This window comes from Zootoca vivipara, chromosome 2, assembly GCF_963506605.1.
Source record: "Zootoca vivipara chromosome 2, rZooViv1.1, whole genome shotgun sequence".
NCBI lineage: Eukaryota > Metazoa > Chordata > Lepidosauria > Squamata > Lacertidae > Zootoca > Zootoca vivipara.
In genome coordinates, this window is record NC_083277.1 from 111,619,817 (window position 1) to 111,646,798 (window position 26,982).

The following is a 26,982-nucleotide window of genomic DNA, read 5'->3' on the forward strand; positions in this document are numbered from 1 at the left end:
AGTAAGTAAGTACAGTAAGTGAGTGAGGCCATGGAAATGGCACTGGTGCCTATTCTAACGTTAGCGTCAAATGAAAAAGAAGAAAGAAACGAAGAGACTGCTTTCAGTTTTAGGTTTTTGGTTAAAGAAACAGTAATTCATTTTAAACCATGAAGCAGGATGGTTCAAGCACATACCTGGCTCATATTTTCTCCTTACCCAGGCATCCCCAAACTTCGGCCTTCCAGATGTTTCGGACTACAATTCCCATCTTCCCCGACCACTGGTCCTGTTAGCTAGGAATCATGGGAGTTGTAGGCCAAAACATCTGGAGGGCCACAGTTTGGGGATGCCTGTCCTTACCAGTCTAGCTGATTCCCTAAGGAGAAGCTTGTTGGGGAATATATATATATCTCGCAACTAGTTGGTTCACAGGGTTACCAGCCCTAACAAGCTCACTGGTCCAAACATGCAATGTTTTGGGAGTAACTCCATAGGCACCAGCACAGCACTGCAGGACTGGGAAGGAGGTGGAAAGAAGATTGTTGGATTTAAAAAAGGGGGGTGGGGAGTGTGCCCTGGCAGCCTTCAGCCGATTGCTACATCCCGATCTTTGGCTTTGAACGTACTTGTGATATGGTGTATATATATATATTTTGTTGTTAGTTTCTACACATGATACAATTTACAGTACAAAAAAGGGAAAAAAACAGTGCATACACTCAAAATGCATAAAACCTGCATTTTATAAATATATTTTTTAAAAAATAAAAAAACCCACGCGCATACACACACATACACCAACCCCACAGGCATCCCTACACACACTCGTGCACATTGTCCTAATGAAGCCTGCTGGATGGCATTCGGGGATAGATGGGGGTATAAATACAACTGCAGGATTGTACGGTTCTGAAGTGCGTGGTTTTCCTTAAAAAAGGTGAAACTTGCAGAAAGCTCTCTCTCTCTCTTTTTGCTGTTTTTAAAATGATAAATGCTTGTTTCTTTATAAATAATCTCTTTTCTTTAAAGCAACACTGGCTTGTCTAAATGGGGAAAACACTGCGCAACACAGAGGGTGGGGGTCCGTGGGGAAGAGAACCGTGAAGGAAATTCTCTTTGGGGATCCGACGTTTTGTAACCCTTCCCACCCGCTGCCTGCCTCAAACAGAAACCAGTCTCCAAAAAAGAGAAAATTCCCTAAAGTGCCTGATATGGTAGGGATTAATTCTGGCAGCGCATACGCAAGTTTCGTCGGAGAGGACCGCGTCAGCTGGGCAACAGCACCCATTTTGCATACGAGGGAGTACGAGCTGCCTAAGGTATCATAGTGTCCCAGGTACAGTAGTTCTCAATTCAAGTGTTTTCACTGGAATCAAAAGGGGGGGGTGCGCGCAAGCACAACAGACAAACAAAAATAACCAAACGAACAAAAAGAGAAAGGAGCAGTTATAGTGGCACTTCGCCAGGAGCTGCTGCCCTTCTTGGCGGTCCCTCATTTGTCAAATGCCTAATGCCAAATAAAAACCCAAGAGGTTCAGGGCTTCTGCTCCCTGCCTAGAACGGCACGACCCACAAGATTAACGTTATCAAGACAGGGAGCACGCAGAAAGTTATCACAAAGCGCGAGGGAGCCGGGCAGATGGGAAGGCTAGGACACCCTGTTTTAAGAGCCTGGGTTGTTTTTTTTTTCAAATTCAGGCCCCTCCAGTTGTGTGATGTGCTCATTAATCGGCAAGCCTCCCTGCAGGAAATTAATTTAGTTTGGCCCTTCCTTCAGTTCCCAGAAGCATCAAGCCAGAGGAACTGGAATTTAAGCAGCTGGCCGTTCCTCAAATCTTACCAAGGCTGTGGCCTCAGAAGCGAAGGGCAACAGCATTTGGCCAGGTTTCTGTGCTAATTTAGACTCAAACAGAACTGTTTAAGGTATTGCAAATGGACCACTGTGCATTTGTTTTGAGAGCCACATTGCTTTTTGTTAACTTTGATGGTAAGATATACTAGTGGTGAAAGCAAAGGTCTAGATAGGAAGCAGAAGTCAAGAGCCCCTCTCTTTATTTTTATTTTTTTTGGTACCTAGGCCATTTTGGAAGGCCCATTCCAGTCTTGTTCTCCTTTAAAGTGTCCTATATTTATAGAATTCCTAAATAAATAGAAGATATTAGATCACCCATCATGGTTTTTTTTTTTAAGCTACTCCGAGTAACAGCCATCTAAGCCGATGGCATTGTGCCTATCCTTGGTGTAGGGGCAGCTGTTGCCATTGGGAAGGGCACTACAGGCTGCTGTCTTGGCAGCAATGCCGCAGTTCTTGAGGAGGTTGAAGCTGAAAGGGCTGATGGCGTCTTTTGGTGGAAAAGGCTTCATGGTGGAAAGGATAAGTGCCAGGCAGTCGGCTACGTCCTTGTTGGGGGCGCAAGCCAAGGCTGGGGTATGGCCTGAAAAACAGAAGCACAAACTCAGTCCCCTAAAAAAAAAAAAAGTAAAAACCCCCCACTCTTGGGCAACCCTCCCCCCGGCATCTTTTCCAAGAAGGGTTGGACAAGCTGTTCAGCACGCAACATCAGTTGTTTTATCATGAACTGGCTGCTGTTTCCTTTTATAAAAGCTGGCTCTTCTCCTCCCCGCCCCTCAGCATAAAATGAGTGGCATAATTGCACTAGTGCTACAGGCAAGCCGTGTTATCGCCACTCTGGTGATCTGCTGGACATAGACTATGTGAAAGCTCCTTGCAAACTACACATTGTGCTATCCAAACCCCACCCGCACAGCAACTCTCTGTACAGTGATGCCTCGCAAGACGAAATTGATTCGTTCCGCGAGTCGCTTCATTTTGCGATAATTTCGTCTTGCGAAGCACGGTTTGCCACGGCAAAAAACCGCCCAAAAAAATCGTCTTGCGAAGCACGGCCATAGAAAACCTTGTCTTGCGAGTCACCAAAAACATCACAAAACGCTTTCGTCTTGCGAGTTTTTCCGTTGCGCGAGGCATTCGTCTTGCGAGGTACCACTGTACTTCTCTCTCTGTGTATGTAAAAAGGAGTGGTAAAACTCAGTCCGTGACCTGACCCACTCAATACTCTGTGGATACATTTCCATGCCCCCTCTGTATACATAACTTAAGAGATACATTCAGACAGAGCACAGGCACTCCCTACAGATGGGCACCATTTCTCTAAGATCCTGAGAGGAAATGTTACATTCTGGTTGTTGTGCATCCTCAGTCATTGAAGCTCACTTTTCCTACCCCACCAACCACTTGCAATAGAGCATGAGTGTCAAGGGATTCTTTGGACCAATGGAATACAGTGGGAGCTTGGTTCTCAAACGCCTTGGTTCCCCCAAACGCCGAAAGCCCGGAAGTGTGTGTTCTGGTTTTCGAACGTTTTTCAGAAGCCAAACGTCCAATACGGCTGCCAGCTATTGTTTCTGTGGCGCCTGCACCAATAAGAACCTGCACCTTGGTTTTCAAACATTTCAGAAGTCAAACAGACTTCCGGAACGGATTAGGTTTGGCGCTTTTGTTTTTGCTATTTATTTTGCGTCTTTGTTTTTGAGGCTTTTTGCGGTTAATTTGTTTTTGTGACTGTGTGGAACCCACTTCAGCTACTGATTGATTGATTGACTGACTGACTGCGGAAATGGATAATCCAAACAACGACTATCATAAGTGCAGGTAAGGGGAAAAAATTATTTAATTTTTTAATCATCTACAATACTGTCTTATTTATTTTGTAGCACAGTATAATGATTATTGCTTTAATTTTATGGATCAATGGTCTCCTTAGATAGCAAAATTCACATTTAAAGGGGTTGTTTTAAAAAGTCTGGAATGGATTAATCCGTTTTGCATTACTTTCAAAGGGAAAGCGCGCCTTGGTTCTGGAACGGACTTCTGGAACGGATTAAGTTTGAGAACCAAGGTACCACTGTACAGCAAACCTCTGACATTTCATCATCCTGCTTTGATAACCATTTTTAGAGCACCATCAGTTTAATCCTATAGAACTCGGTGGTTGCTCAAATTCTAAAGGGCTACCTTCCTCCAGCAATGAAAGTGTTTAAAAAAATAATTGAAAAGCCATACATTCCTGGTTCAGCTGCACTGTGTTGTGTCACACAAACACCACCAACCCACCAGCCAACAGATTAAGAGCATGACATCTGGAGTGAATGGAAAGGGAACAGGAAGGAGATGGTCTCACACCATTTCAAATAAAAATACAGAACGTGTGTAAACATGAACACGCCCCCCCCCCCAAACCAGCCTGCCCATGTTCTAGCTAGACTCAACAGATTTTGCCAACAGATATACATGAGCATCTGACCCCGCTCATCCGGAAGGGCTTCCAGGTGTGAAAATACGCACCTTCTTCATCCACAGCAAGCACAGTGGCACCTCTGCTTAGCAGAGCCTGAACAACAGAGGCCAGTCCATTCCGGGCTGCAATGTGGAGCGGCCTGTGAATGGCAGGAAGAAAGAAGGAAAGGCATTACTGGATGAACCTTGGGAGAGGAAGTGGGAAATGAGGCATTCACAAAGTTTATCTGACTCGTATTCCAAGAGAGGAATGTACCAGAGGATTTTCACGTAAACCAGGCATAGGCAAACTCCGGCCCTCCAGTTGTTTGGGACTACAATTCCCATCATCCCTAGCTAATAGGACCAGTGTTCAGGGATGATGGGAATTGTCCCAAATAACTGAAGGGCTGGAGTTCGCCTATGCCTGGCGTAAACATTTAATTCTGTGGGTCAAATAGATCTGTAGTCCATCCTGCAATACATTCTGTGCAAGTTGGAAAGGCTTTCCAGATTGCTTTTTGCAATGTGTTCATTCCAATAGTTTTCAAAAGCATACGGCATTAAGAGCCCCCTACCCACCTTTCAGTTCTTTAGGGAAAATACGATTCTGGATTACACTTCTGCGGGAAATTTTGCTCTGGGAATTTGTAAACAGAATCTTTTTCACAGTATTGGTGGTGATGCAGCCGAGAGACCTTCTCTCCAAGGGAGGTCCACCAGGCCGCAATTCATCACTGTTTTAGACTCAAAGTTAACAAAATTCTCATCAAGCCTTTCAGATTTTTTATACTAGACACCATGACACAGGATATTAGTATTACTTTTGTATATGTAACTTTCTATCTTAAGCAACAAGCACACCAACACACACACCTGATTTTTGTATTACTATTAATTGGCTTGAGCTGCTAATGATTGCAAAGGTAGTAAAGAATTTTTTAAAGAAATAAATACAACCGAGCACAAGACTTCCAAGGCTTAGTGAGCTGAGGTTATTCGGACCTGGAGAATATGGCTCTGTGACAAACTCCCATCAGAAGATCTCTTAGTTCCCCAACACTGAGGAGTTACTTAACAAGAGTTTTGATTTGTCAGCTAGCCTAGCTTCCCCTTTTCGTACAAGAAAGCTCATACACTGAGTATCTCCAAAGAAGATGGGTGAAGCATGAGATCACACCACTCACATTCCTGGCTGTGAAAACCTTTAAGACCAGGAATGTCAAAATCAATGCATTTCTATTTCCAGGTCTACTCACAGATGCAGAAGACTTTTTTTTTTTTAAGGGCCGACTAACAAGATGCCCTTTGTCATGCTGGCCACATGACCTGGAAGCTATACGCCGGCTCCCTCGGCCAATAATGCGAGATGAGCGCGCAACCCCAGAGTTGGTCATGACTGGACCTAATGGTCAGGGGTCCCTTTACCTTTACCTAACAAGATGCCTACCCTAGTCTCATTGCTAGAAATGTACTTGGTAAAAAGCAAAACAAGGAAAGGCAGGGGGAACCAAACAGCCTCTCATTTCCACCAGCTGCACAAATACTCACATCTGCAGAGCACTGTTAGTTGCATTGATAAGGCCAAGGTCTTGGGTTTCCCCCAGAATCAACAAGGCACACTTTTCATGACCCTGGAGAGAAAAGATAATTTATTTAAAGGAATGATTCGTTTGGAAGGCAGGTGCTGTGCACAAATTCCATCTAAGTATGGCTTGCTATGTTGTGCAAATCGACCAAATTATGGTTGTTATAATTAGAGCAAGCTTGTAAATGGGAAGGAGTAACTTTTGTTGTAATTGTGCTGTTCCGTTTTTTATTTTAGTTACTTTTTTAAATAATGTTTTATAGCTTGTAATTGTTTTACTGATGATTTGTTAATTATTCTATATGATTTACGCTGCATTTGCGATGTTCTGTTATGTTCCATTATGTCATTTGCATGAAAAGCAGCATAGAAATATAACAAATAAAAAAGTGCAGGACACATAAACCCATGAGGCCAAATCGGAAAGGAAGAATTCTGAGCACGTAGCAAGTGCTTCTGGTTCTTCCTTTCCAGCCACTGGTACAATTAAATGTCTTTTTTTTTTCAATTGCCCTGCAGCAAGAGAGAAAGGCAATAAATTCCAAAATTGCTTAATTAAGGAGGAATCTGAAATGCCCTTAGGATATGCTCCTGGTTTTTCCTTTCAAGTATGCATGCACTCATTATTCCATTGACAGGTGGGTGGTGCAAGGAGTGGGGGAATACTGCTTGCAGGTCCTCCCTGGATATTTACCTTACTGCAGGCCAGGTGAAGAGCTGTGTTCTTGTTGACATCCAGCACAGTTAAATCCGCTTTTGCTCTGTACAGCAGAAACTCTGAAAATAGGTGGAGATGCCAAGTGAGAGTTGGTACAAACTGTGACATACTTCAGTAAAAAGGAAAAAAAGGCATAAATGTAATGGATTTTCTACTCACCAACTGCTGCGGTCTGGCCATTCTCAGCAGCCATCATAAGAGCGGTCCTTCCCAGTTGGTCAGTCACGTCTACCTCAGCCTGGTGGCGCAAAAGCAGTTGTAAACCATGGATGTTGTCTGCAAAGGCAGCAGCGTGAAGGGGGGTCCTGGAATGGGGAAAAAACCAAAAAACAAATGCCTTTAACAAGCATAGACCCTGGCATGTTTCCAAATTCCACCTTTATTCCTGCTGAATTAATACCTCTTCAGAATATTGTTTCTTCACTCAATCAAGAGTGCAGCTAATACTCATTTTAAAGACCCTGCTATCATCATTATTGATTTAACTTATTAAATTAATATTTCCCCAGGGTAGCTTTTCTACCACAGGGATGTCCGATTTTCCCAGCACTAACACAGCAGCATTTTGCCACTAGGAAAGCAAACCCCCCACCCCAACTAACACGTGCATTGCAGTTTCTAGTGCTGCGTGAAATGTAGCTGTCCAAATCTCACAGGGATAGCTTGAGCAGTGCCTGTCACATCGTCAAGTAAGCAACAATGCAACTTTTCCCAGCATGTGCCGTTTTGTGAACATTGCTAAGTAAGCATCAATAACATGCTGCAGGTGTTATTATGTGAAACCATCAAACTCATGTTTTCCCGCCCTCATTCCGCTTAACTGGCTGTTGGCTAAATAACACCACTTTTCTGGTGAAACGGCAGAGGAGGAAATGCAAGGCCACAGATTTTTTTTAATGACCACCATAATGTCTGTTTCCACCATAAGAAACTGGTAGCAATGCAGGGAACTGAACCGGCATCCTTGCACACCAGATTAGTAGTAACTAGGCTTCAGTTCCGTGTCACCTGTCACTGCTAATGTGAGGGACTCCTCGTCTCCACCCTGTTAACAACTCCTCCAGCATCTATGTCAATGATGCTATGTCAAAGTTTCCTATCCTAACAATGGCCTAGGCGTTGATGACTGATGTGTTTCGGAGGGGACCGTGTACCTAGAACGTCCACCAACGACAATCAACAAGGCTGCACACTCACTCACCTTCCTTTGGCATCTCTGCTATTAACAATCTTGGCACCCAATGCTTCCACAAGCATCTCAGAAGTGCCATCCTGGTTGTTAATTCTGCAGAAGGAAGAAAATGGGAGAAGCACATGAGCTAATGTGGCTTGGATTTATCTTCTTCTGCAGTTCGTCAAAAGGGAAGAGAGCTCAGAATGTGGCATGTAATATACATGCGTGTATGGGGACATCTATTGCTCAGTGGTAAATTACATGCTTCCCGTGTAGGAGATCCTAGCTTCAATCTGTGGCATCTCTGCTTAAAAAGAACTTCAGGCAGAAAGGCTGGGAAAGGCCTCTCCTTGAGACACTAGAGCAGGGATGGGGAATCTACGGCCCTCCAAGTGCTGTAGGACTCTAGCTCCCAGCAACCCCAGGCAGCATGGTCTATGGGGAGGGATGATGGGACTTGCAGTCCAGCAAAATCCAGAGGGCCCACAGGTTCCCCAGCCCTAGAAAGCAACTGGCAGTCAGAACAGACTGTGACAGATTAACCATATGAATTGGTATAAGGCAGTTTTATGAAGGTAGTCTTGGAGATAGCCACTGAAAAACAAAGGAAGAAACTGCTCTGGGATTGTAATCTTTGCTGATCTTTTCTTTTCCAATGCTGTTTATAACTTAAAATGTACAAGCAAAAAAAATGTTTTTGCCAATCTTCCTTCCTTAAAAAACATTAAAACACAAATAAAGCATTCTCAGTGACTTCTGCCAGCTATGGAACTACCTGTCCCTGGAAACTTTTCCAATGCAAACCTGAACATTGTTCAAAACCACTTCAAGACCTTCCGGTTTGGGTTGGCTTTCAGACGTCAAGGCTAAGCTAGATGTGATGGAGACTTGATAGTATTTTAATGTGGTTGCATCACATTTCTGAGCTGTTAGGTTAGGGTGGGCTAGAACAGTAAATCAGTAAATCAATCAATCAATCAATCAATCCAGAAAGACCACAGTTCTTGGGGGCAATGACCCCTTGTAGGTATTCACACTATCAAAACTAGGGGTACAACTTTAGTATTCTGAACTCAACTCTCTTCTCTGGTAGAACAAATTAAGTAAGAGCTAAGAACTAGGTCAGCAGAGCAGTCTGCTATTCAGTCCTGCTACCCACTCCCTGTAAAGCTTGCACATTCTGGGAGAAAGTCTAACATTGCTGAAACTGACTCATCATTTTGCTTGTGGTGAGGTAAGAGCTCTGCAGGTCGGACGTGCCCTCTAGAGGTTCCCATGAAGATTGCATCCACAGAAAAACACAGCCAGTCAAGATTGCCCTAACAACTAGAATATAAAATTTAGGGTGTGAATATGCTCCAAATTTAAACAGGTTTGAAACTGGCTTGCCTGTGATGGCACCCAGGCAGGGAAACTATAGTTATAGGAGGGGGCTAAGGATCTCTAGCAAAAAACAATCAGCACTTCATGAGACTAGATACTCAGCAGTCTGGGAGAAGTCACGGCAAACTGCAGGGCTAGATGTTTATCTATGATGGAGGCTCATTAAGAATGCACTATATCAGGGGTCAGCAACCTTTTTCAGCTGCGGGCCGGTCCACCGCCCCTCAGACCATGTGGTGGGCCGGACTATATTTTGAGGGGGGGGGGGAATGAACTAATTCCTATGTCCCACAAATAACCCAGAGATGCATTTTAAATAAAAGCACACATTCTACTCATGTAAAAACACGCTGATTCCCAATCCCATGGGCCGGATTGAGAAGGCAACTGGGCCACATCTGGCCCACGGGCCTTAGGTTGCCTACCCCTGCACTATATGGTAACAATGGGACACGGATGGCTCTGTGGTTTGGACTAGGGCTTGCCAATCAGAAGGTTGGCGGTTCGAATCCCTGCAACAGGGTGAGCTCCCGTTGCTTGGTCCCAGCTCCTGCCCACCTAGCAGTTCGAAAGGATGTCAAAATGCATCCGGCGGGAAGGTAAACAGCGTTTTCGTGCGCTACTCTGGTTCGCCAGAAGCGGCTTAGTCATGCTGGCCACATGACCTGGAAGCTGTGTGCGGACAAACGCTGGCTCCCTTGGCCTATAGAGCGAGATGAGCGCGCAACCCCAGAATCGTCCACGACTGGACCTAACGGTCAGGGGTACCTTTACCTTTTTATATGGTAACAACAGGGTCTCTTTCACTAATCGCTTATCATTTAAAATGCTCCAGGCCTAAGGTACATCTTTTGAGATACAGTTTCTTTAGAAAAACAGAAGTCCAGCCACTCATCACCAAAGCAAACATCTACTTTGGTCTTTGCTTCCACACCCCGTCCCACCCTCCAAAGGACCAATTGAGACTTACACCGCACAGTGCAATGGAGTAAAGGGGTTTCCTTCTAGGTATGCAAATGGATTGTGTTCAAGTAACAATTCAAGACAATCTTCATGCCCTGGCAAAGGGAGAAAAGATGCAGAAGGCATTATCAAATGACCTTTAACAGCCAAGAAATTATTATAAGCAGAATCAAGAGGCGCCTTTGCCCAAGGACTTGAAAAGACCCTTTGGGTGGTCTCCCATATCAACAAAACAGCCATAAACTGGGAAAGCGAGTTTCTGCAGCTTGCTTTAATGAGCCAGGCTGCAACAGACTGACATACACTTCCAGCAGGGGAATGCATCTCTCAAGAGTGGTGTTCTCTGCAGCACCAAGTTCTGCACCCAGAATACGTAGAGCTGTGTACTCGCTACATGCCGAGTATCCCACTAGTGGCCCTACTGAACAGAACCCCGGTTGGACTGGTTCTCTAACTTGGCACGGGAAAAGAACAATCATGCAAAACTCTAAGAATTCATACCGCTGTAAGAAGCCCAGTGCATTGGTGAGTAGCCACTATAGTCCACCACAGAGTCCAGAGGGTCAGTAGAGAGCGCTGCCTGCAGCAAGGTCCTCAGGATTTCGGAATGCCCACACACCGAGGCAAAATGGATCGGGGTCCGGCCCTTGAAATCCCGACACAATACAAAGGCATCATGGTCCAGCAGTGCTGCAAGGCAGTCTTCACAGCCAGTCACAGCCTGGGAGTGAGCAAAGAACAGTGAATGATGAAAGAATGTGCCCAAGCCAAATACTGATAACACTGGGTTACTATAAAGGAATCTTGGCAGTGCTGGGATAGCAATGGGGTGCTTCTCTTTGGTAGCACGTCGAAACCAGCAGGACATCTGCTTCCAACATGGCAAAGACAGACACAGCAGTCAATTGTTACTTATAAGGTTTTTAAAGACATTGTAAATTGCCAATAACCCATTATTTACTAGAGCAAACCCTGAGCCAAGAAAATCTGAAAAGTATTTCTCATTTTCCTCTCTCATCCTGTTCTAACCTCACTTCCCAAACCAAAGTGCCTTGAAATGCTCCTGTCTGGCACATGAAGTTCTTCATCAGCAGTCTAGGATATTCCTTTTAGTATCATCCGGCCGCTGTGATGAGACACAGCGTTCTGACAGGCTGAAGTTTTGGGATGTTCCGTGATGAAGTCTCTACTTCGGTTTTCAACACAAGTTACTGAAGGACAACTTAGGGCAGGAATGGAGAGACTGCTGCCCTATGGAGGTTGTTGGGTTACATCTCCCATCATCCCCAGTCACGGTTCAGGCTGGCTTGCGGATGATGGGAGCTGGATTCCAGAAACACCTGAAAGGCCACTAGTTCTCCATCCCTTGCTCAGCCAGCACATGTAGTGCCCACTGCAAGGCTATGTTACTAGCCTGTGAATGCAGAAGCAGCTTTTTTACTCACCCCCCGGTGCAGTGCAGTCCTGCCTCTCCTGTCTGCTGCGTCCACTGTGGATCCCTTCTCAAGTAAGAGGTGGACACAATCCACATGGCCGTTCATGATCGCCAACATCAACGGGGTTCTGAGAGGCAAGAAAGAATGGCTCAGGCATAACAAAATCTGGCTCGGCCCCGTTTTAGAAACCTAAGGGTCTTCCGCCAATAAGGAAAGGTGCAGAGGCAGCATCCCAACAATTAGAATGAGAAAAATCAGAATCAGGGCTGCCTTCAATTCCAAGTAGGGTTCTAAAAAGAAGAAACAGTCAGAGCAAGGGCTGCTGCAAAGTCAGGAGTGGGGTTAGTGACCCGGCCCTAGGTGTCGTGTAGGACTTTTGTTGCAAATAAAGGAGAAGGATCCATCGGGATCCATAGTGCTATTCTCAGCTATTGGAGAAGGAGGAACATAAAAGTGGCAGAGGAGAGGCCTTGGTGGGTAGTTTATTACGAGAAAGCTTCTATTTAATGTCTTTGCATAAAGGAGAAGCTCCCATACAGTGGTACCTTGGAAGTCGAACAGCTTAGTTCCCAAACGTTTTGGCTCCCGAACACCGCAAACCCAGAAGCGACTGTTCCGGTTTGCGAACTATTTTTGGAAGCTGAACATCCGACGGGACTTCCACGGCTTCTGATTGGCTGCAGGAGCTTCCTGCAGCCAATCAGAAGCCACGCTTTGGTTTTGGAACGTTTTGAAAGTTGGAGGGACTTCTGGAATGGATTCCGTTCAACTTCCAAGGTATAACTGTAATTAGAATTTATTTGTATAGCCGTTTGGGACCCCTGAGGAGCAAAAATAACTTATCAGGAACAGAAGCAAGGACTTCCAGCCCAAACACACAAAACGGTTAACATATAAGCCAATGGCAAAACTCACTGTCCATGGAGGTCCATGACATCTGTGATGTCGACTCTCTCCCCACTGTCAATGAGAAGATGTAGGGAATCGGTGTTCCCATAGGCAGCTGAAAGAAATGTAAGAGGAAGAACTGGGGGAAAAAGTAGTACTATGTACACAACTTCCCTTTTTCTAAGAGTTTCTCAAACTGCCATTTCCGCAAAGACCTAGTTTGTTTGCAGTCAGGAGAACTAAAGCAAGCATCCGAGAAAAGGAAATGCCATATGCGCTCACCTGCAGCATGTAGGGGAGTCCACTTCTTCTTTTTCTCCTTCACAAGAGCAGAAGCACCATGGCTGGTGAGCACCTCCACGCACTCCGTGGAGCCCCTCTCCGTGGCAAGATACAAAGCCGTCCGCCCTTTGTGGTCCCGCACATCCAGGTTCACCAGGGTTTCGGCAAGTGTCTTCAGGGCTTCACAGTGACCATTATAGGCCTGGAAGCAACATCAGTATTTAGTTCATTTTGCACGGCTTGCCTCTTTTTGCCTACGGTACACGCAGTGCAATCCCAAGCATGATTGCTTTTTAAAAATAATTTTTTTAAAAACCCCACCAAACAGCAGTAAATAAATACATTACTTCAATGGGACTCACTCCCTAGTTAAGTGTGACTGAGCCTAAAACGAACCAAGAAAGAGTCAACTTGCTGGCGTTTGCCTAGATTTTAGCATTCACTTTGATTGTACAAGCTACTTTCTTTTTACAGTGCAATAAATAGTCCACAACTTTGCAAAGCCAGATTTATGATAGATATACTTACAGCTAAGTGCAAAGGGCTGACTGGAATGGTGCTTTCCACATCGTCCAGGCAGTTAAAAGACATTTCCAGGAGCTACAATAAAAAAAGGGCACAATGTCCATTCCCGTCCATGCAAATGCTTTAACTCCTCTAGCCTCCAGAATCCGCAGCAGCAATGATGCCAGCAGTCTTTAGCTTTCCCGGGCAGGAAATTAGCATTCCACCAACCCCCAATTGCATTCACAGGACTCCCAAGCAAAAAAAAAGCTGTTGAGTCTAGAAGTACAATCTAGACTGCAATCATATGCTCAAATGCTTAAAACTCAAATGTGGAATGCCAATACACTTTCCAAGCATATCTCAGTAGCACAATGGTAATAGTATTACTTTGATATCTTTGTTAAGGCACCTTGAGGCATTAAGAATTTTTATGCAGAGACTAAACTCTGTCTAAAAAAAGTATTTCACACATTTTAATATATGAAATGCAGTTAAGTAGTTTTCCCCACTTTAAGTACATATAATGGGTAGTCATTGTAATACCAGATTAATATCCGTTGGAAAACACTATTTTTATTGATGTGACCTAAGTCCATTTTTATCTCTGTGCATTTTATAGAGCAAGATGTGTGCTGATTTGTTGGTTCTCTGGTGGGCTCTTGACTGTGTTTACTTTATTTCTTTGCTGCTCAAATTATTATGTTGCTGCTGCCTTTATTTTCATAGGAACTGTTTTATTACTCTGTCTATTTCATAAAAGCCATTTGGGGCATTAACATTTTCTACACACACGAGTCAGCGAGAAATATCATACTGTTTTCATACACTGATTGTGCAAAGCTGTTACTCAAATCCTAAGCAAAACTGATATTCATCCAACCATTCAAGAGATGTTTTAAGGTGGCAACAGCTGAGCTGCCGAAACTCCTGCCATGCCCTCCACCCTGGACCTAAACATATGCAGCTCTCTGCTAAAACTGGTTTCCATGTAAACAGCCTGTTTGTGCTACTGGAGAGGATTGATTAGATCCTCAAAGCTTATGTAGCATCTAAACTTCTGATGTTCTATCACAGGCATCCCCAAACTGCTGCCCGCCAGATGTTTTGGCCTACAACTCCCATGAACCCTAGCTAACAGGACCAGTGGTCAGGGAAGATGGGAATTGTAGTCCAAAACATCTGGAAGGCCGAAGTTTGGGGATGCCTGTTCTATCACAACATATACACACAACGGCTGCTTTGACACTAAGTCAAGGTATGTTGCATGTTTAACCCATAATGTTAATGAGGTAAATGCTAATGCCTGCAACTCAAGCTCTCCTATTTCGCTGCTCCTTTTGTCCAACTGGGAGCAACAAACCATGAACCTTGGCTTACTTTGATATCAGAACCAACCATTCGTGGTTTGTTTCTCTCCAAACTAACCACAATTGGAAAGCCAAAACCAAACCTTGGTTTTGTATCATGGCTTGTTTTAGGCGGAAAAGAAACCAAAAGGGCAGGTTGTCAGGCTAAGCCAAGACTTCTGGTTTGTTGCACCTACCTGAACAAAGGGAGGAATGAAATCTGGGCACTTGAGCTGCATGCGCCAGTACCCTGCTCATGCACATCATGGTTAGTGGGCTTAGTGGGAGTTTCTATTCAGAACAGCTCTCAATTCCATCAAAGTGACCAGGGGCACAATAGCAAGGTACTCAACAAGAGAGCATATGGTTGCTAAGAGTATGGCTCTTCCAAACTTCCAAAAGAAACATTCATTCCTCAGTCTCCCCTCCAAAATCATGACCCTCCAATCCCAATTCGAGCTTACCAACTCAAGGTTCTGTCTGTTGCCATAGGCAGCCGCGTAATGGACAGCGGTGTATCCCTGCTTGTCCCGGAGAGAGGGGTCAGCACCATTATCCAACAAGAACTCTAAACAACTGGAGCATATGTGAGTAGATTAGGTCAGGTGCCTTGAATCAGATGCATGTGAAGGACCTAAAAGTTGCTGCGCAAACAGCCTTTGCCATGGTATTCTTATTAAAATGTCTGCAACTGTACTGCAGGATAAGAACAGCTGCAGCCCTGTGTAAAACATTGCTTCCAACCCAACTTGTATGGCACGTATGTTGGCAGCTTAAAAACATCAAAAAACCCAACACCCAACTTTGCAAAACAACAACAAGAAGCAACTTTTGTGTCTGGATTTTCACTTTTTGAAATATGGCAACCCTAGTTGGTAGAAAGAAACTCCACTGTTTTTCCCTGCATCACTACCACTTCCCAGTACAAGTATGACACATGTAAACTTTAGGAGCAGTTACTGAACTCCCCTCCCCATACTAAACTGATGTCTGTGCACTTTATAAAAATCCACTCAAGTTCAGTTTCAATAATGAAAAGGTGGCCGGGGGGGGGGGGGATGAACAAAGGTCAAAGCATCTTTTATTTTGAAAAGGTTTGGGGTGCATTTTAAAGATGAGGCTGGAGGAGCAAAGAAAACCTGGAGAGACCGTGTCCCACACTGATTTGGTAAAAGCCCAACTGCTGGTTGATTTAAGTCACAATAATAGGACAGAATCCCCTAACAATGGCCACTGCCCAAGCCCAATCAGTCACTTAAAAACTGTGAGCTGAGAGGGTTAATAGCTCAGCATATCGTCCTTGTGTCACGGGGCTTGTTCTCATATAAACAGGAAGTAGTACCTGTTGCTGTTGTAACTTTCTGTTATATGAGACTTATGTTATTATTCTGTCTGTTCTCTCGCAGTCCACAGCTGAGATGAACTCTCCCGGCTGAGAGCTGCCTTAAACAATAAATCTTCTTTTTTAATGAGCTAAGAAGTCAACATGATTTATTTCACAGGCGGAAAAGTCGGATAACGCTAACTGCTGCTACGAGCTGTTATCTGCATTTGGGAGGAAAAGTTTCTGGACTTTTGAACAGAGGCTCGAGCGAAAGCGGGCCGGACATTGTCTGCTACGCAGCTAGAATTGTTTCGTAGGCAGATAGATTTCTCTGCTATCTATTGCCTCACAAAGCTGTGTTATTGATAATTGCCAATTAGACAATTGGACAATCTAATAAAAACCGGTAGTGCTGTGTTAAATTCAAACTGTCACTCTAGTTGGTAAAATACATGTGCGGAAGCAGCTCCTAAAGCTGTATGCTAAGGCAAGTTAAGATGGGCTACTCACAAGATTGCCTCCTTCAGTCGCGACTCCTTCAGTGGCTCCTCGTCAGTGTCATGGCTGTTTCCTGAATGAGTCTCAGCTCTGCAAGAGTGAAAACCTAGATCAGTTTTGCTGAGACATAGTAGAAGAGGGACTGTGCAAGACCACGTAACAAAGTACTGTATACAGTTTTCAAAGGAATCCCACGTGGAAATCCATTGCAAGAATAAATTTGTGGGGAGGAACGTGCATGATACTGTTAAATCAGGACAGGTTACAAAGAGCCAGGATGGATCAAGCTTGATGACCTCAGTGGCTCCGACCTGAATTTATCTAGCAAATTCATAGAAGCAAAATATGATCTGGAAAAAAGACGTGCCATAAGCCTGAGCTACCTTTCAGAAGTCATCATTCATCAGCCTGGCATCACACAGGAGAGTAGGGAAAGGATTGTAGACATTAAGTAACTTCATTGGCCCAAGAAGGTATAGTGCAAGTTGAATTTCAACTTTAACTTTTTTTTTAAAGAAATGTTCAGGGAAAAGTCTGAAACATCTGCAGCAGCAGAATGCAAAGTCATGCACACCCCAAAGCGATTATGACTTTAAGATCTGAAGTATAAATTCTCTATCGCCATTTTAGAATTTGGTTTCTAATGTCTAAACATTTGGGCAGGTAGCACAATGATCCTTATCACTTCAGCTAGATAAAAGCCTCAAAATGAGCCTTGCCATTTTAAACCATCGTTTTAAAAAAACACCCAAAAAACCATAATGCACCAGTTCATTCTTTATTTTTCACAATATTTCCAATGAGGGCTTTAACGCTACACTTTCTATCCACAAAAATGCTAGAAAGGGAGAAGAAAAATATACTGTATCTACTGCAGATCTTTCTGGTGAAAGAATTGCACTTGACTGCTGCCATGTTAGGCAAATGCCCCCCAGCCCCCGCAAGCCCTTTCTCCTACCTCCTGTAAGTGTCCGAAGCAGCAGCATAATGTAAGGGGGTGCAGCCTTTACAGTCAGCTTCATTAATACTGGCTCCGGCAGTGACCAATGTCACCGTACACTGATAGCTGCCATTAGCGGCTGCATAGTGCAAAGGAGTCCTGGATGGGGGGAAAACGAGACTTGAGGCACTTACCAAACACAAAGCACCTTTTAATACATTAGCATTATAAGCAATGAATGTGGTTCAGAGTTTCCATTTCCTCAATCTGTTAACAGAGTAGGCTCCTTTGGGTTAATATGTCAACTTTTGGTCCTGCACGGATCCAACCTGGGTTAGTTTGCTGTGTTGTCTTGAGCTAGTGCTCAGCCAATGTGTCCTTTGCATCCCAGCTAATCTACTATGTCTTTTATTTAGACCCACTTCATATCACTCATTAACAAAAAGTTCTTCGGGTGGCGTTGAGTGTTCATCCTCACAGACACTTTCTAAGGGTTCCTCTGCAAATGCCATTTTACAGATAGAGAACAAAGACTGAGATTATGAGTCCCTGACCAAAGAGGGATGTTAACCGTGATCTCACGACCTTCAAAGCAGACACGTCCTCCAGTGCATCAATGGCTCTTGCTAATGCTGTGCTGCATTAACAAACAGAAAAGCAATGTATAATCCCTCTCCTTCCAATTCAGCAGCTCCCAACAGAGCAACACTGAGCTTTGGCAGAGCAAAAACATTTCTGCAAGTGAGCACCTTAAGCTCATCCTTGGTGCAATAAGCATTGAGTCACACTTATAAAAGCAGCCTCCTGTTTACACAGTGCAAGGCCTTCACAGCCTTTGGACAGCTTTCAATGCCACTGACCTACAGCCTTTCCTTGCCCAAAGGCAAAACTGCATGGTGCTCTTAATTTACCTTCCAAACTTATCTCTCCTCCTCAAGTCAGCTCCGCTGCTCAACAGCAAGTTAAGACATTCAACATTCCTACAGAGAAGCCAAAAACAAATATAGAATCCACATGAACAATGTGATTGAAACAAAAGGGGCTGTTAGAATGAGAAAGTAGAAAGATTTCGCAAGGTGGGAAGCCTCAGTAGGATTTAAAAGCACAAGGGGGGGGGCAATCTCTTAGGAAGGAGATAGCACAAAAGATCAAGGACGATTTCCAGTCAAGGATGTAGGCTTGCTAAAACAGAAAATGCACACAATTCACTCAAGCTTGCTTTTTATCAACTGATTGAATATTACAGTAGAGGCTAGAAGAGTGGTAGCAAAGTATGTCCTATTTTTAAGCAGAGCAGAAAACAAAAACTGCCCTCCAAGTCAAGGATGTTGTTGTTTCTGCCTCTTCAAGCAAATGGACCAAGACAACACCCACCAGGTGGTGTCCTAGTGCCCACTTGAGAAGTCAAATAAAAAAATAGAATACATTTGAACAATGTGATTGCACTCTTTTAAATGCACAGTGAATTGTTTGTATAGATTGGATATTCAAAATGGTAGCAGCTAGACAACAAGCACACAAATACCCTCTGGTTTTCTTTGTATTCACATGCAGGGTCAACCTGAATCCAGGCTTTTGTACACTTTGGAAGTGTAACAGCTTCAATTTTGCTGGCACACATTTTAACTGTGGCTGTTCCACATCCGTGGAAAATGCTGTCCTGAGAGCACAGTTCCCAAGAGCACTATATCTTTATGGGTGTGGCTTATCATCTAGCTGGGATGGAGATCTCTGTCTAGAGCAGGCACACCCAAACTGCAGCCCTCCAGATGTTTTGGCCTACAACTCCCATGATCCCTAGCTAAGAGGACCAGTGGTCAGGGATGATGGGAATTGTAGTCCAAAACATCTGGAGGGCCGGAGTCTGGGGATGCCTGGTCGAGAGCAACTGGGAAAGATAACAATGCAGACAGGGGATTTTATTATTCCAGTGATGAGAAACACTTTTTTCTCCTGTCAAGGGACATTTCCAGGGCAGGAGGGAGATTTGCCAGGAGCCACATGCTGGCAGCAAGGGGGGAAATGAACCAAAAGTGGATGGGGCATCTTTTTTTCTCTCCCCACTTCCACCCTGTTCAGTGGGATGCTGAGAAAAGGACACAGATCACTCTTGCCAGAGGTCTGAATTGCTTGCTTGCAAAAGGTCCCCCAGCCGCTTACCATCACTTTCTGCTAAATTTTGCTCCCTCCACCATGCTTTTTCCACCCTTCCTTCCTTATGGCTTCTTCCCCTCCCATAGGTAATTAGGCTGAAGGTTGCATGGAGCCCTTGAAGAACAGATTCTTCTCCCTTATACTATGTTTGCTGGATCAAAGCAAACTCACTCATATTTGTTCTGAAGTGCAATTGGAAATTCCACTTCACACAAACAAGGAATCTCCCTATATTAGCTCTGAACACTGGGGATTAGAAGAGAGCTCCAATTTGATTACACCACCACAGCTGTACAGTACTTCAAGGCAATGGAAACCTGAATCTGTTCTTTTCTAGTTAAACAGAAATAAACGAAGCCAGACAGTCTTTCTCTCCTCTTTACTTAACCGAAGGTAGCCAGTGATATAGGAGTAAGCAACAGGGCAATGAAATCATGCAGATCAGTTCTGAAGAATATCTTGCCTAAGTAACAAATTGATTAACTACTCACCCTCCGGAAGCAGCAGCATGGAGGCAGGTCCTCCCGAGGTTATCTGGCGTATTGATATCAAAGCCTGCAGACAGCACATGCTCATTGCTAAGTGAAGAGACGATGCTGTACAACTGACCTGTGAATCAGAAAACAGCAAGGAATTGATCAAGGTTCACGGTCAAGTCCATGATTCTGGCCAGCGATTCCATGGGAAGTTTATTATCTGGAGTTCAGATTTCTAAAATGTCTCAATAATCCTTCAAAGTGCAGAGCTCAATTGTTCAGTTGGTGGGCCTTCTGTGCCTTGTTACTTCTCAGACAGTGAAAAGCACCTTCTGGTCCTCATTTATTTATATTTCTCCTACCACACTGTTCCGTACCAGCAATATACCAGCTCTATAAACCTAAATCTAGGAAGTCAGGTAGGATTTCAACGCCCAAATATCATATTTTTCTGTCTATAAGATGCCCCTATGTATAAGATGCCCCCTGTTTTTGCAGCAACAACCAGTCGCCAGTCCACCCTTGGCACTATCTGTGTATACTACACCCACTAATTTTTGACATTATTTTTTTAAGGGAAAAAACCTAGTCTTATAAACGGAAAAATAAGGTTAATTAAGCTAAGAAGAAAGCATGTGCAACAGACAACCTAACACAAAGTAAGCAAGCTCGTGTATTATTTGAGCTTAGAATGTGTTTGCAAAAAATTGTGGGGAGCGGTTCATTTTGGCACAGATGAAGGAATCAGACAGAAAATTTCACTCCACTGTCTACCTCAGAGCAAGATAAGCAAAACCTTATTTTTCTCAACAAGCTCTGGATTGTCCCTTGCCCTGAACGATGGAAAAATACGGTCTCCCAGCAACCTCCCTTGGATCAGGTTTGGGGAACGTTTGGCACTCCAGATGTTGTTGAACTACAACTCCCATCAGCCCCAGCTGGCTGGCTTACTCTGAATTCAGGCACATATGGAGAATGGACTGTGGCTTCCTATGAACACAACCCTACTCCAAAACCTGAAGTGAGAGGACAAGCAAAGGGTGTGCTATCCACATACCTGAGGAAAGTAGCTTACGACAACAGTCTGAGAATCCAAAGAGAACAGCTAAGTGCAAGGGGAACATGTCATGGATCCCACGCCTGGCAAACCAAAAGAAAGAATTATTGTGTGTGAGAGAAAGAGAGAGAGAGAGAAAAACACACACAAAACCCGACATCAAGGTGGAAAACACGGCCAGCAGCAACACAGAACTGAGTTTCCGTGTAACTAGAACACTAACCCCATTTCTGGGCAAGTACTGTATATAAAATGTACAAAATTTTCACTCTGCCATGAAGCAGGTAATTGGTGACTTTGCAATCACTAATGTAGGGCAGGTGTTACTCCATACACACATGCACAAAAAAAGTTTGAAAGCAGCACTCAACCATCCACCACTCTTTATCCAAAATGTATGTGCAAAAGAGGGTGGTCTGGTACATGTGAACTCGTAATTCATTACAAGTGATCTGAAATGTGACCCATTGTATCTTCCTCTTGACTGATGCCACATTAAGAAGAAAAAGTCCTTGCCTTGCAGTATCAGCACCATTCGTCATCAAAGTACTAATTAGCAGCTCGTGGCCGTATCTAGCAGCAACATGGAGGGGGGTATTGCCATATTTGTCAGCGCAGTCAATCTCACTGCCTAGAAAAGCAAGCAGGATTCATTATTTCCTTTGTTCTTCAAACTGACCGGAAGCAAGGGACAACTCTGGCTTGGCAGGAAGGGAAGGGAAATATACTAGATCAGTGTGCCCATCAATACCTCTGCAAAAGGGTATCGGTAAATATCCCCTCAAAAATCCCCAACGCACATGAGACCACTTGGTCTCTTTGCTCAGTTCCTGTTTGCACTGGCTCAGCCTTTCCTAAACATGCCTCCTTCAACATATATATACTTATTCAAATATATGAAAATACATGCCCATTACAAAGTTTCTTTTTATATATTCTAGCCTACTAAAAGAGGTTTAGAAGAAACCTACTAAAAGTTTCTTTTTATATATTCTAACCTACTAAAAGAGAACAAAGTCATCAGATGGAAGAAAATACGAGGAGAAACCCTAAGAAAAAGAAAACAGGAGAAAGGGAAAAGAAAAAACTAAAGATAATCTTTTAGATACGGCAGCCATTTTGTGTTATGCCACAACGCCAAGACAGCCATTTTGTGTCATGTTTCACTCCAATGGCGGCCATTTTGTGACTAAAGCTCACAGCACTTCTTCAAAATTCCAGCTGGCAACTCCTGTACTAGATCTGACAAGGACTGATTTTCAGTCCTTTTGGCTCTACTGCTAATGCCTCTTTTTACTTTAAATAACTCAATATTTGGGGCAAGACTTCAAAACAGTAAGGACATGCATTAAGAGTGGAGTGGACCAACTGATGCTTCTGTAATTCAATGAATATTTTGAAAACCAATAGGTTAAATCTGATTTTTTATGGAATAATGTAAGTTTCATTGTATTAAACCTCCTCACAGTAAACTGGACTTTGGTTTTGACTGCTGACCTCAGTGTAAGAAAAGAATTTGCTTAAATTATACACAAGGTAAACCAGGCATCCCCAAACTGCGACCGTCCAGATGTTTTGGCCTACAACTCCCATGATTCCTAGTTAGCAGGACCAGTGGTCGGGGAAGATGGGCATTGTAGTCCAAAACATCTGGAGGGCCGAAGTTTGGGGATGCCTGAGGTAAACCATTGCAAGTGAAACAAAGTACAACAGCTACATCTGAAATGTCTACAGGCACAACATTATTCTGTGAATTATAAGGAAGAACTGGGAAGGACCACAAGAAATAGTGAATAACTCTAATTAGAAAGGAAGACTGTTAAATATTAAGTATAAATACTGACGGGTGACTGAGAGCTTACCATTTTGTATGAGAATTTGAGAGCGTGTAAACCGTCCGTGAATGGCAGCCATGTGCAAAGGACTCTTCCCTTCTTTACTCTGAAAACACCACAGCAAGTTAGCAAGTGGACATGTTCTGCTAACTACAATATAAATATGCCTCGAGTTCTCCCATCCTCACCGAGACTCCCTCCTCCTTCACTCAAAGCCTGAGCGAATCCTGACTCGAGTGCTCATACCTGAAAGTTCACGTCAGCTCCGTTGTTGACGAGAAGTTCCAGGCACAGGGCTCCGTTGGTGGAGACGGCAGCAAAGTGCAGGGGGGTGAAGCCCTTCTCATTGGGCTGATTGACATTGGCGCCATAGTTGACCAGTTCATTGGCCACAGCATCCTGGCCCATGTAACAGGCAATGTGAAGTGCAGTGTTGCCAAAGAAATTTGGTTCATCAATCTACAAGGACAAGTGTAAAAAGACAAGCGTGTGAGCGTGCTGCCCAGAGAGCGCTTCGTCAGAAAGAGCAGCAGCAATTGCATTATTGGGCTGCCGAAGGCCACAGAAGCTCCTTCAAATACACTTGCTTCTTAGCCCAACCTACTGTGCTTTCTTGCTCACATTAACTTTTTATTTTTTCATTTACTTCCAGCACTTATTGTTAAACACTTGCATCTTGAAAACTCGTATCGCAAGGGGGAAGCATCGTTAACACTGGGGCTACCCACATGCATTTCATTATGAGGATCCATGTGACAAAGCTCCTTCCAGGTTTTTTCATATTGTTGCAAAAATCCCCTCCCCTGCAGTACCTAACCCGTCTGGAATTATGCCTGCACACGTTTCAAAGTCCAGGTACACACTGTAAGAGTACAGTCAGACTAGGCAAGGAGCAGCGCTCACTGATTTGGTACATTCACAGCACTTGCCTCTACTCCAAGCCTCAGCAGGTGTTTCACAACCTCGATCTGGCCGCTGGCTGCTGCCGTGTGCAGCAGTGTGTAACCCTTCTTGTCCTTGCACGTAACGTCAGCTCCTCGGGCCACAAGCAGCTTCAAGACTTCCAGATGCCCTGGGAGGAGGCAATGTACAAACACAGAGAGGTATAACAAACACAAGAGAGGCAACACAGGCAAACACAGAGAGATACAGCAATTTGAACAAGGCTTCACACTCCCATACAGATCTGCTCCTCATGTTGGAAGCCAATAAAGGTAGCATTGGATAAGGAGGGATAAACCACTCCTGAATCGACAGAATCAAAAATTGCCATGCTTTTTGCGATATTTTGGCTGGTGCTAATAGTTCTTGCCGAGCTGTGGATTTTGTCACCTTAAAAGGTTGTCTGAGCCAATTTACTACGTTATAGACAGCCATATGTGGTGATTTCTGCAAGATTTCATTTCTTTGTCCTGCCAGGAATTTCACTAGGTCAGGTATCTTCCTCCCTCCTCCTTCCATAGACTGGGTGATAGAAAAAGCACCCCAAACAAGGATATTCGAATTTTAGATTTAGCGCCTACCATACAATGAAAGATTTCAAACTTTTCTTCTCCGTTGTTCCGTGCTTAACAGCTTATGGGCAGATACAGAGGGCATCTGACACAGGGACATGGCTGCACACATACCGTGTTTCTCCGAAAATAAGACACCATCTTATATTTATTTTCCCTCAAAAAACACACTGTGGCTTATTTTCAGGGGATGTCATATTTTTTTGCTCCTCCTCCTCCTGCTACGGCCGGCATTGCTGCTGTGCCTATCACTATGTCTTATTTTCAGGGTATGGCTTATATTCCTTGAATGCTTATATTCCTTGAATGCTTAAAAATCCTGCTATGGCTTTCCCTATGTTTTCCCTACTTGCCACTTCCATATATGTTTACCTGCTCAACGTCTAGACATACTTCAGGTTTCTATGCTTTGGCGGTCCATTTCTTTGATTTGACACCTTTTGTTTTGGGTTTGTTTGTTTTTTTAAAAAAAGATAATGGCAGTTTAATTTGAGTACAATTGTACCTTACATAATTTCATAAACCAAACCTATGGCCCTAAAACGGTAAATTGCAACCTGTGTTGCATTTAACTTGTGAGCATTCAGCTTTACACGCTTGGCAAAAAAAGAGTGTAAAAATTGAAAAGGGGGGGAGTCTGGGGAAAAAGATTTTGGCAATCATGCCTAATTTTGGCTCTACACCCTAACCCTGGAATGAAACCCCTGCGTATGTTAAGAGACACCTGCACATATTTAAGGAAATCTTCTTTACCTACTTCTAGGCCTACCTTTGAATTTGTACAAAACTGCTTCAGATGTGTCATTTACGTTAAGATCAGGACCAAACTTTGGCCCTCCAGATGTTTTGGACTAAAATTCCCATCTTCCCTGACCACTGTTCCAGTTAGCTAGGGATCATGGGAGTTGTAGGCCAAAACATCTGGAGGGCCACAGTTTGGGGATGCCTGGTTAAGATCATGAGAAATTAGGAAGAGTACAAAAGGGATGATTAAACATGCAGCTTTCTTCTTTAATGTAGAAAAAAAGCAGCTCTCCCCCCCCCCTTTTCTCAGCTGAAGTGCAAAAAAAGACTAATGAAGTGTTAATAGCTCTAGATAGTATGTTAATAGCTGCTGGTGTATCTTAATGACTGTTTGTGTGATTGGGTTCCCTCTGGATGGAGGTATCTTTGAAGGAAAAGAAGCCTTCCCCTAAAGCGAACTCCTTCCATTAGGAGAAAAAGAAGAAGGCAGTCTTTAAGCAGCAGATTCAACAATCAATCATCATCATCATCACAGCATGTTGTGATGGCCTAACTCTTGTGGCGAATGTAGCAAGCACAATGAGTACAAATGCCATGTGCCATTTCCCTCCACCTTGGCTCTTCACTGGATTCCTGCTTCTGGCCATAAACATGAGTGCTCCCTCTATGTGCAAATGGCCACCCTGTTACTTTGTTTGACTCAGGCCCACCATATTGTGGAGGGACTGGGAAGCTGGGAGTGGTGCAACCCCCCAAGGCATTTTATGTAACGTTTTCTAAGCATTCAGTGCACATCTCGTATCTCTCATTAAAAGGTAAAGGACTCCTGGACAGTTAAGAGCAGTCAACGGCGACTATGGGGTGTGGCACTCATCTCACTTTTCAGGCCGAGGGAGCTGGTGGTTGTCCACAGACAGCTTTCCGAGTCACGTGGCCAGCATGACTAAACTTTCTGGTGCAACGGAACACCGTGACGGAAGCCAGAGTGTACGGAAACGCCGTTTACGTTCCCGCCGCAGCAGTACCTATTTATCTACTGGCACTGGTGTGTTTTCGAACTGCTAGGTTGGCAGAAGCTGGGACAGAGAAACAGGAATCCATCACGCAGATTTGAACCGCCGACCTTCTAATCAGCAAGCCAAGAGCCTCAGTGGTTTAGTTCACAGTGCCACCCGCGTCTCTCATTAATATGTGACATGAGACAAGTTGGCACCGTTATTCCAATACTGTTGACTGCAAGGTGGGGGTGGGGGGAAGAGCAGTCCAAGAGGTTTACCTAATAACACCAGGTAAATTCATGGCAGAAATGCTGGTGCCACCTTGCAACCTGAATAGATTGCGCATACCTTTAATGACCAAAACACTAGGAGGTAACTCAGCCCTCACCAGCTAGAACCCTGCTCACCACATCAGACGAGATGAGATGAGCAGAGGGAGTGGACTAGAGAAAGAATAGGTGGAATGACCCACTGCTGCCCAGTCACCTCTTGCATTAGATGCAAAAGTCTATGTTTGATGCCTGAGCAGAGGCGAGCTTTGAACCAACAACTTCCTGGCTCACAGATCACCAGAACTCCAATATCGTACATTCTTTGCTGGATATGTATTAAGAATATTCTATCCCTTTACATATAGACTCCCCCTCAAAGATCCATGTACAGTGGTGCCTCGCTTAACGAATGCCCTGATTAACGAAATTTCCGCTTAACGAAAGGATTTTTCGAGCGGAGCTTGCCTCGCTAGACGAATGCGTTTTACGAAAAATTAGTCTAGCGAATCGCGGTTTCCCATAGGAATGCATTGAAATTCAATTAATGCGTTCCTATGGGCAAAAAAAAAATCCCAAAAAAATCCAATGCATTCCTATGGGATTCGC

General features: G+C 44.0%; 1 protein-coding gene across 2 annotated transcripts in view; it reads right to left on the reverse strand.

The window, feature by feature from the left end:
* Positions 1-2,085: 2,085 nt before the first annotated feature.
* Positions 2,086-26,982, reverse strand: part of ANKRD52 (ankyrin repeat domain 52) — a 44,590-nt gene continuing 19,693 nt past the window's right edge. Inside the window, exons 7-29 of one of the 2 annotated variants that reach the window (XM_035103765.2) lie at positions 23,778-23,920; positions 23,095-23,307; positions 22,876-22,954; positions 21,530-21,644; positions 21,014-21,096; positions 19,972-20,089; positions 18,238-18,306; positions 17,345-17,485; positions 16,399-16,476; positions 15,029-15,140; positions 13,240-13,311; positions 12,712-12,913; positions 12,457-12,544; positions 11,551-11,668; positions 10,607-10,826; positions 10,113-10,200; positions 7,787-7,870; positions 6,745-6,890; positions 6,562-6,644; positions 5,831-5,913; positions 4,349-4,440; positions 4,067-4,143; positions 2,283-2,417 (exon numbers count right to left, since the gene is read on the reverse strand). In XM_035103765.2, the coding sequence (XP_034959656.1) occupies positions 4,076-4,143; positions 4,349-4,440; positions 5,831-5,913; positions 6,562-6,644; positions 6,745-6,890; positions 7,787-7,870; positions 10,113-10,200; positions 10,607-10,826; positions 11,551-11,668; positions 12,457-12,544; positions 12,712-12,913; positions 13,240-13,311; positions 15,029-15,140; positions 16,399-16,476; positions 17,345-17,485; positions 18,238-18,306; positions 19,972-20,089; positions 21,014-21,096; positions 21,530-21,644; positions 22,876-22,954; positions 23,095-23,307; positions 23,778-23,920 (2,495 nt within the window). In that variant the 3' untranslated portion in view covers positions 2,283-2,417; positions 4,067-4,075. Of the gene's footprint in view, positions 2,418-4,066; positions 4,144-4,348; positions 4,441-5,830; positions 5,914-6,561; positions 6,645-6,744; positions 6,891-7,786; positions 7,871-10,112; positions 10,201-10,606; positions 10,827-11,550; positions 11,669-12,456; positions 12,545-12,711; positions 12,914-13,239; positions 13,312-15,028; positions 15,141-16,398; positions 16,477-17,344; positions 17,486-18,237; positions 18,307-19,971; positions 20,090-21,013; positions 21,097-21,529; positions 21,645-22,875; positions 22,955-23,094; positions 23,308-23,777; positions 23,921-26,982 lie in introns of both variants that reach the window. The other variant, XM_035103764.2, reaches the window with a different exon arrangement.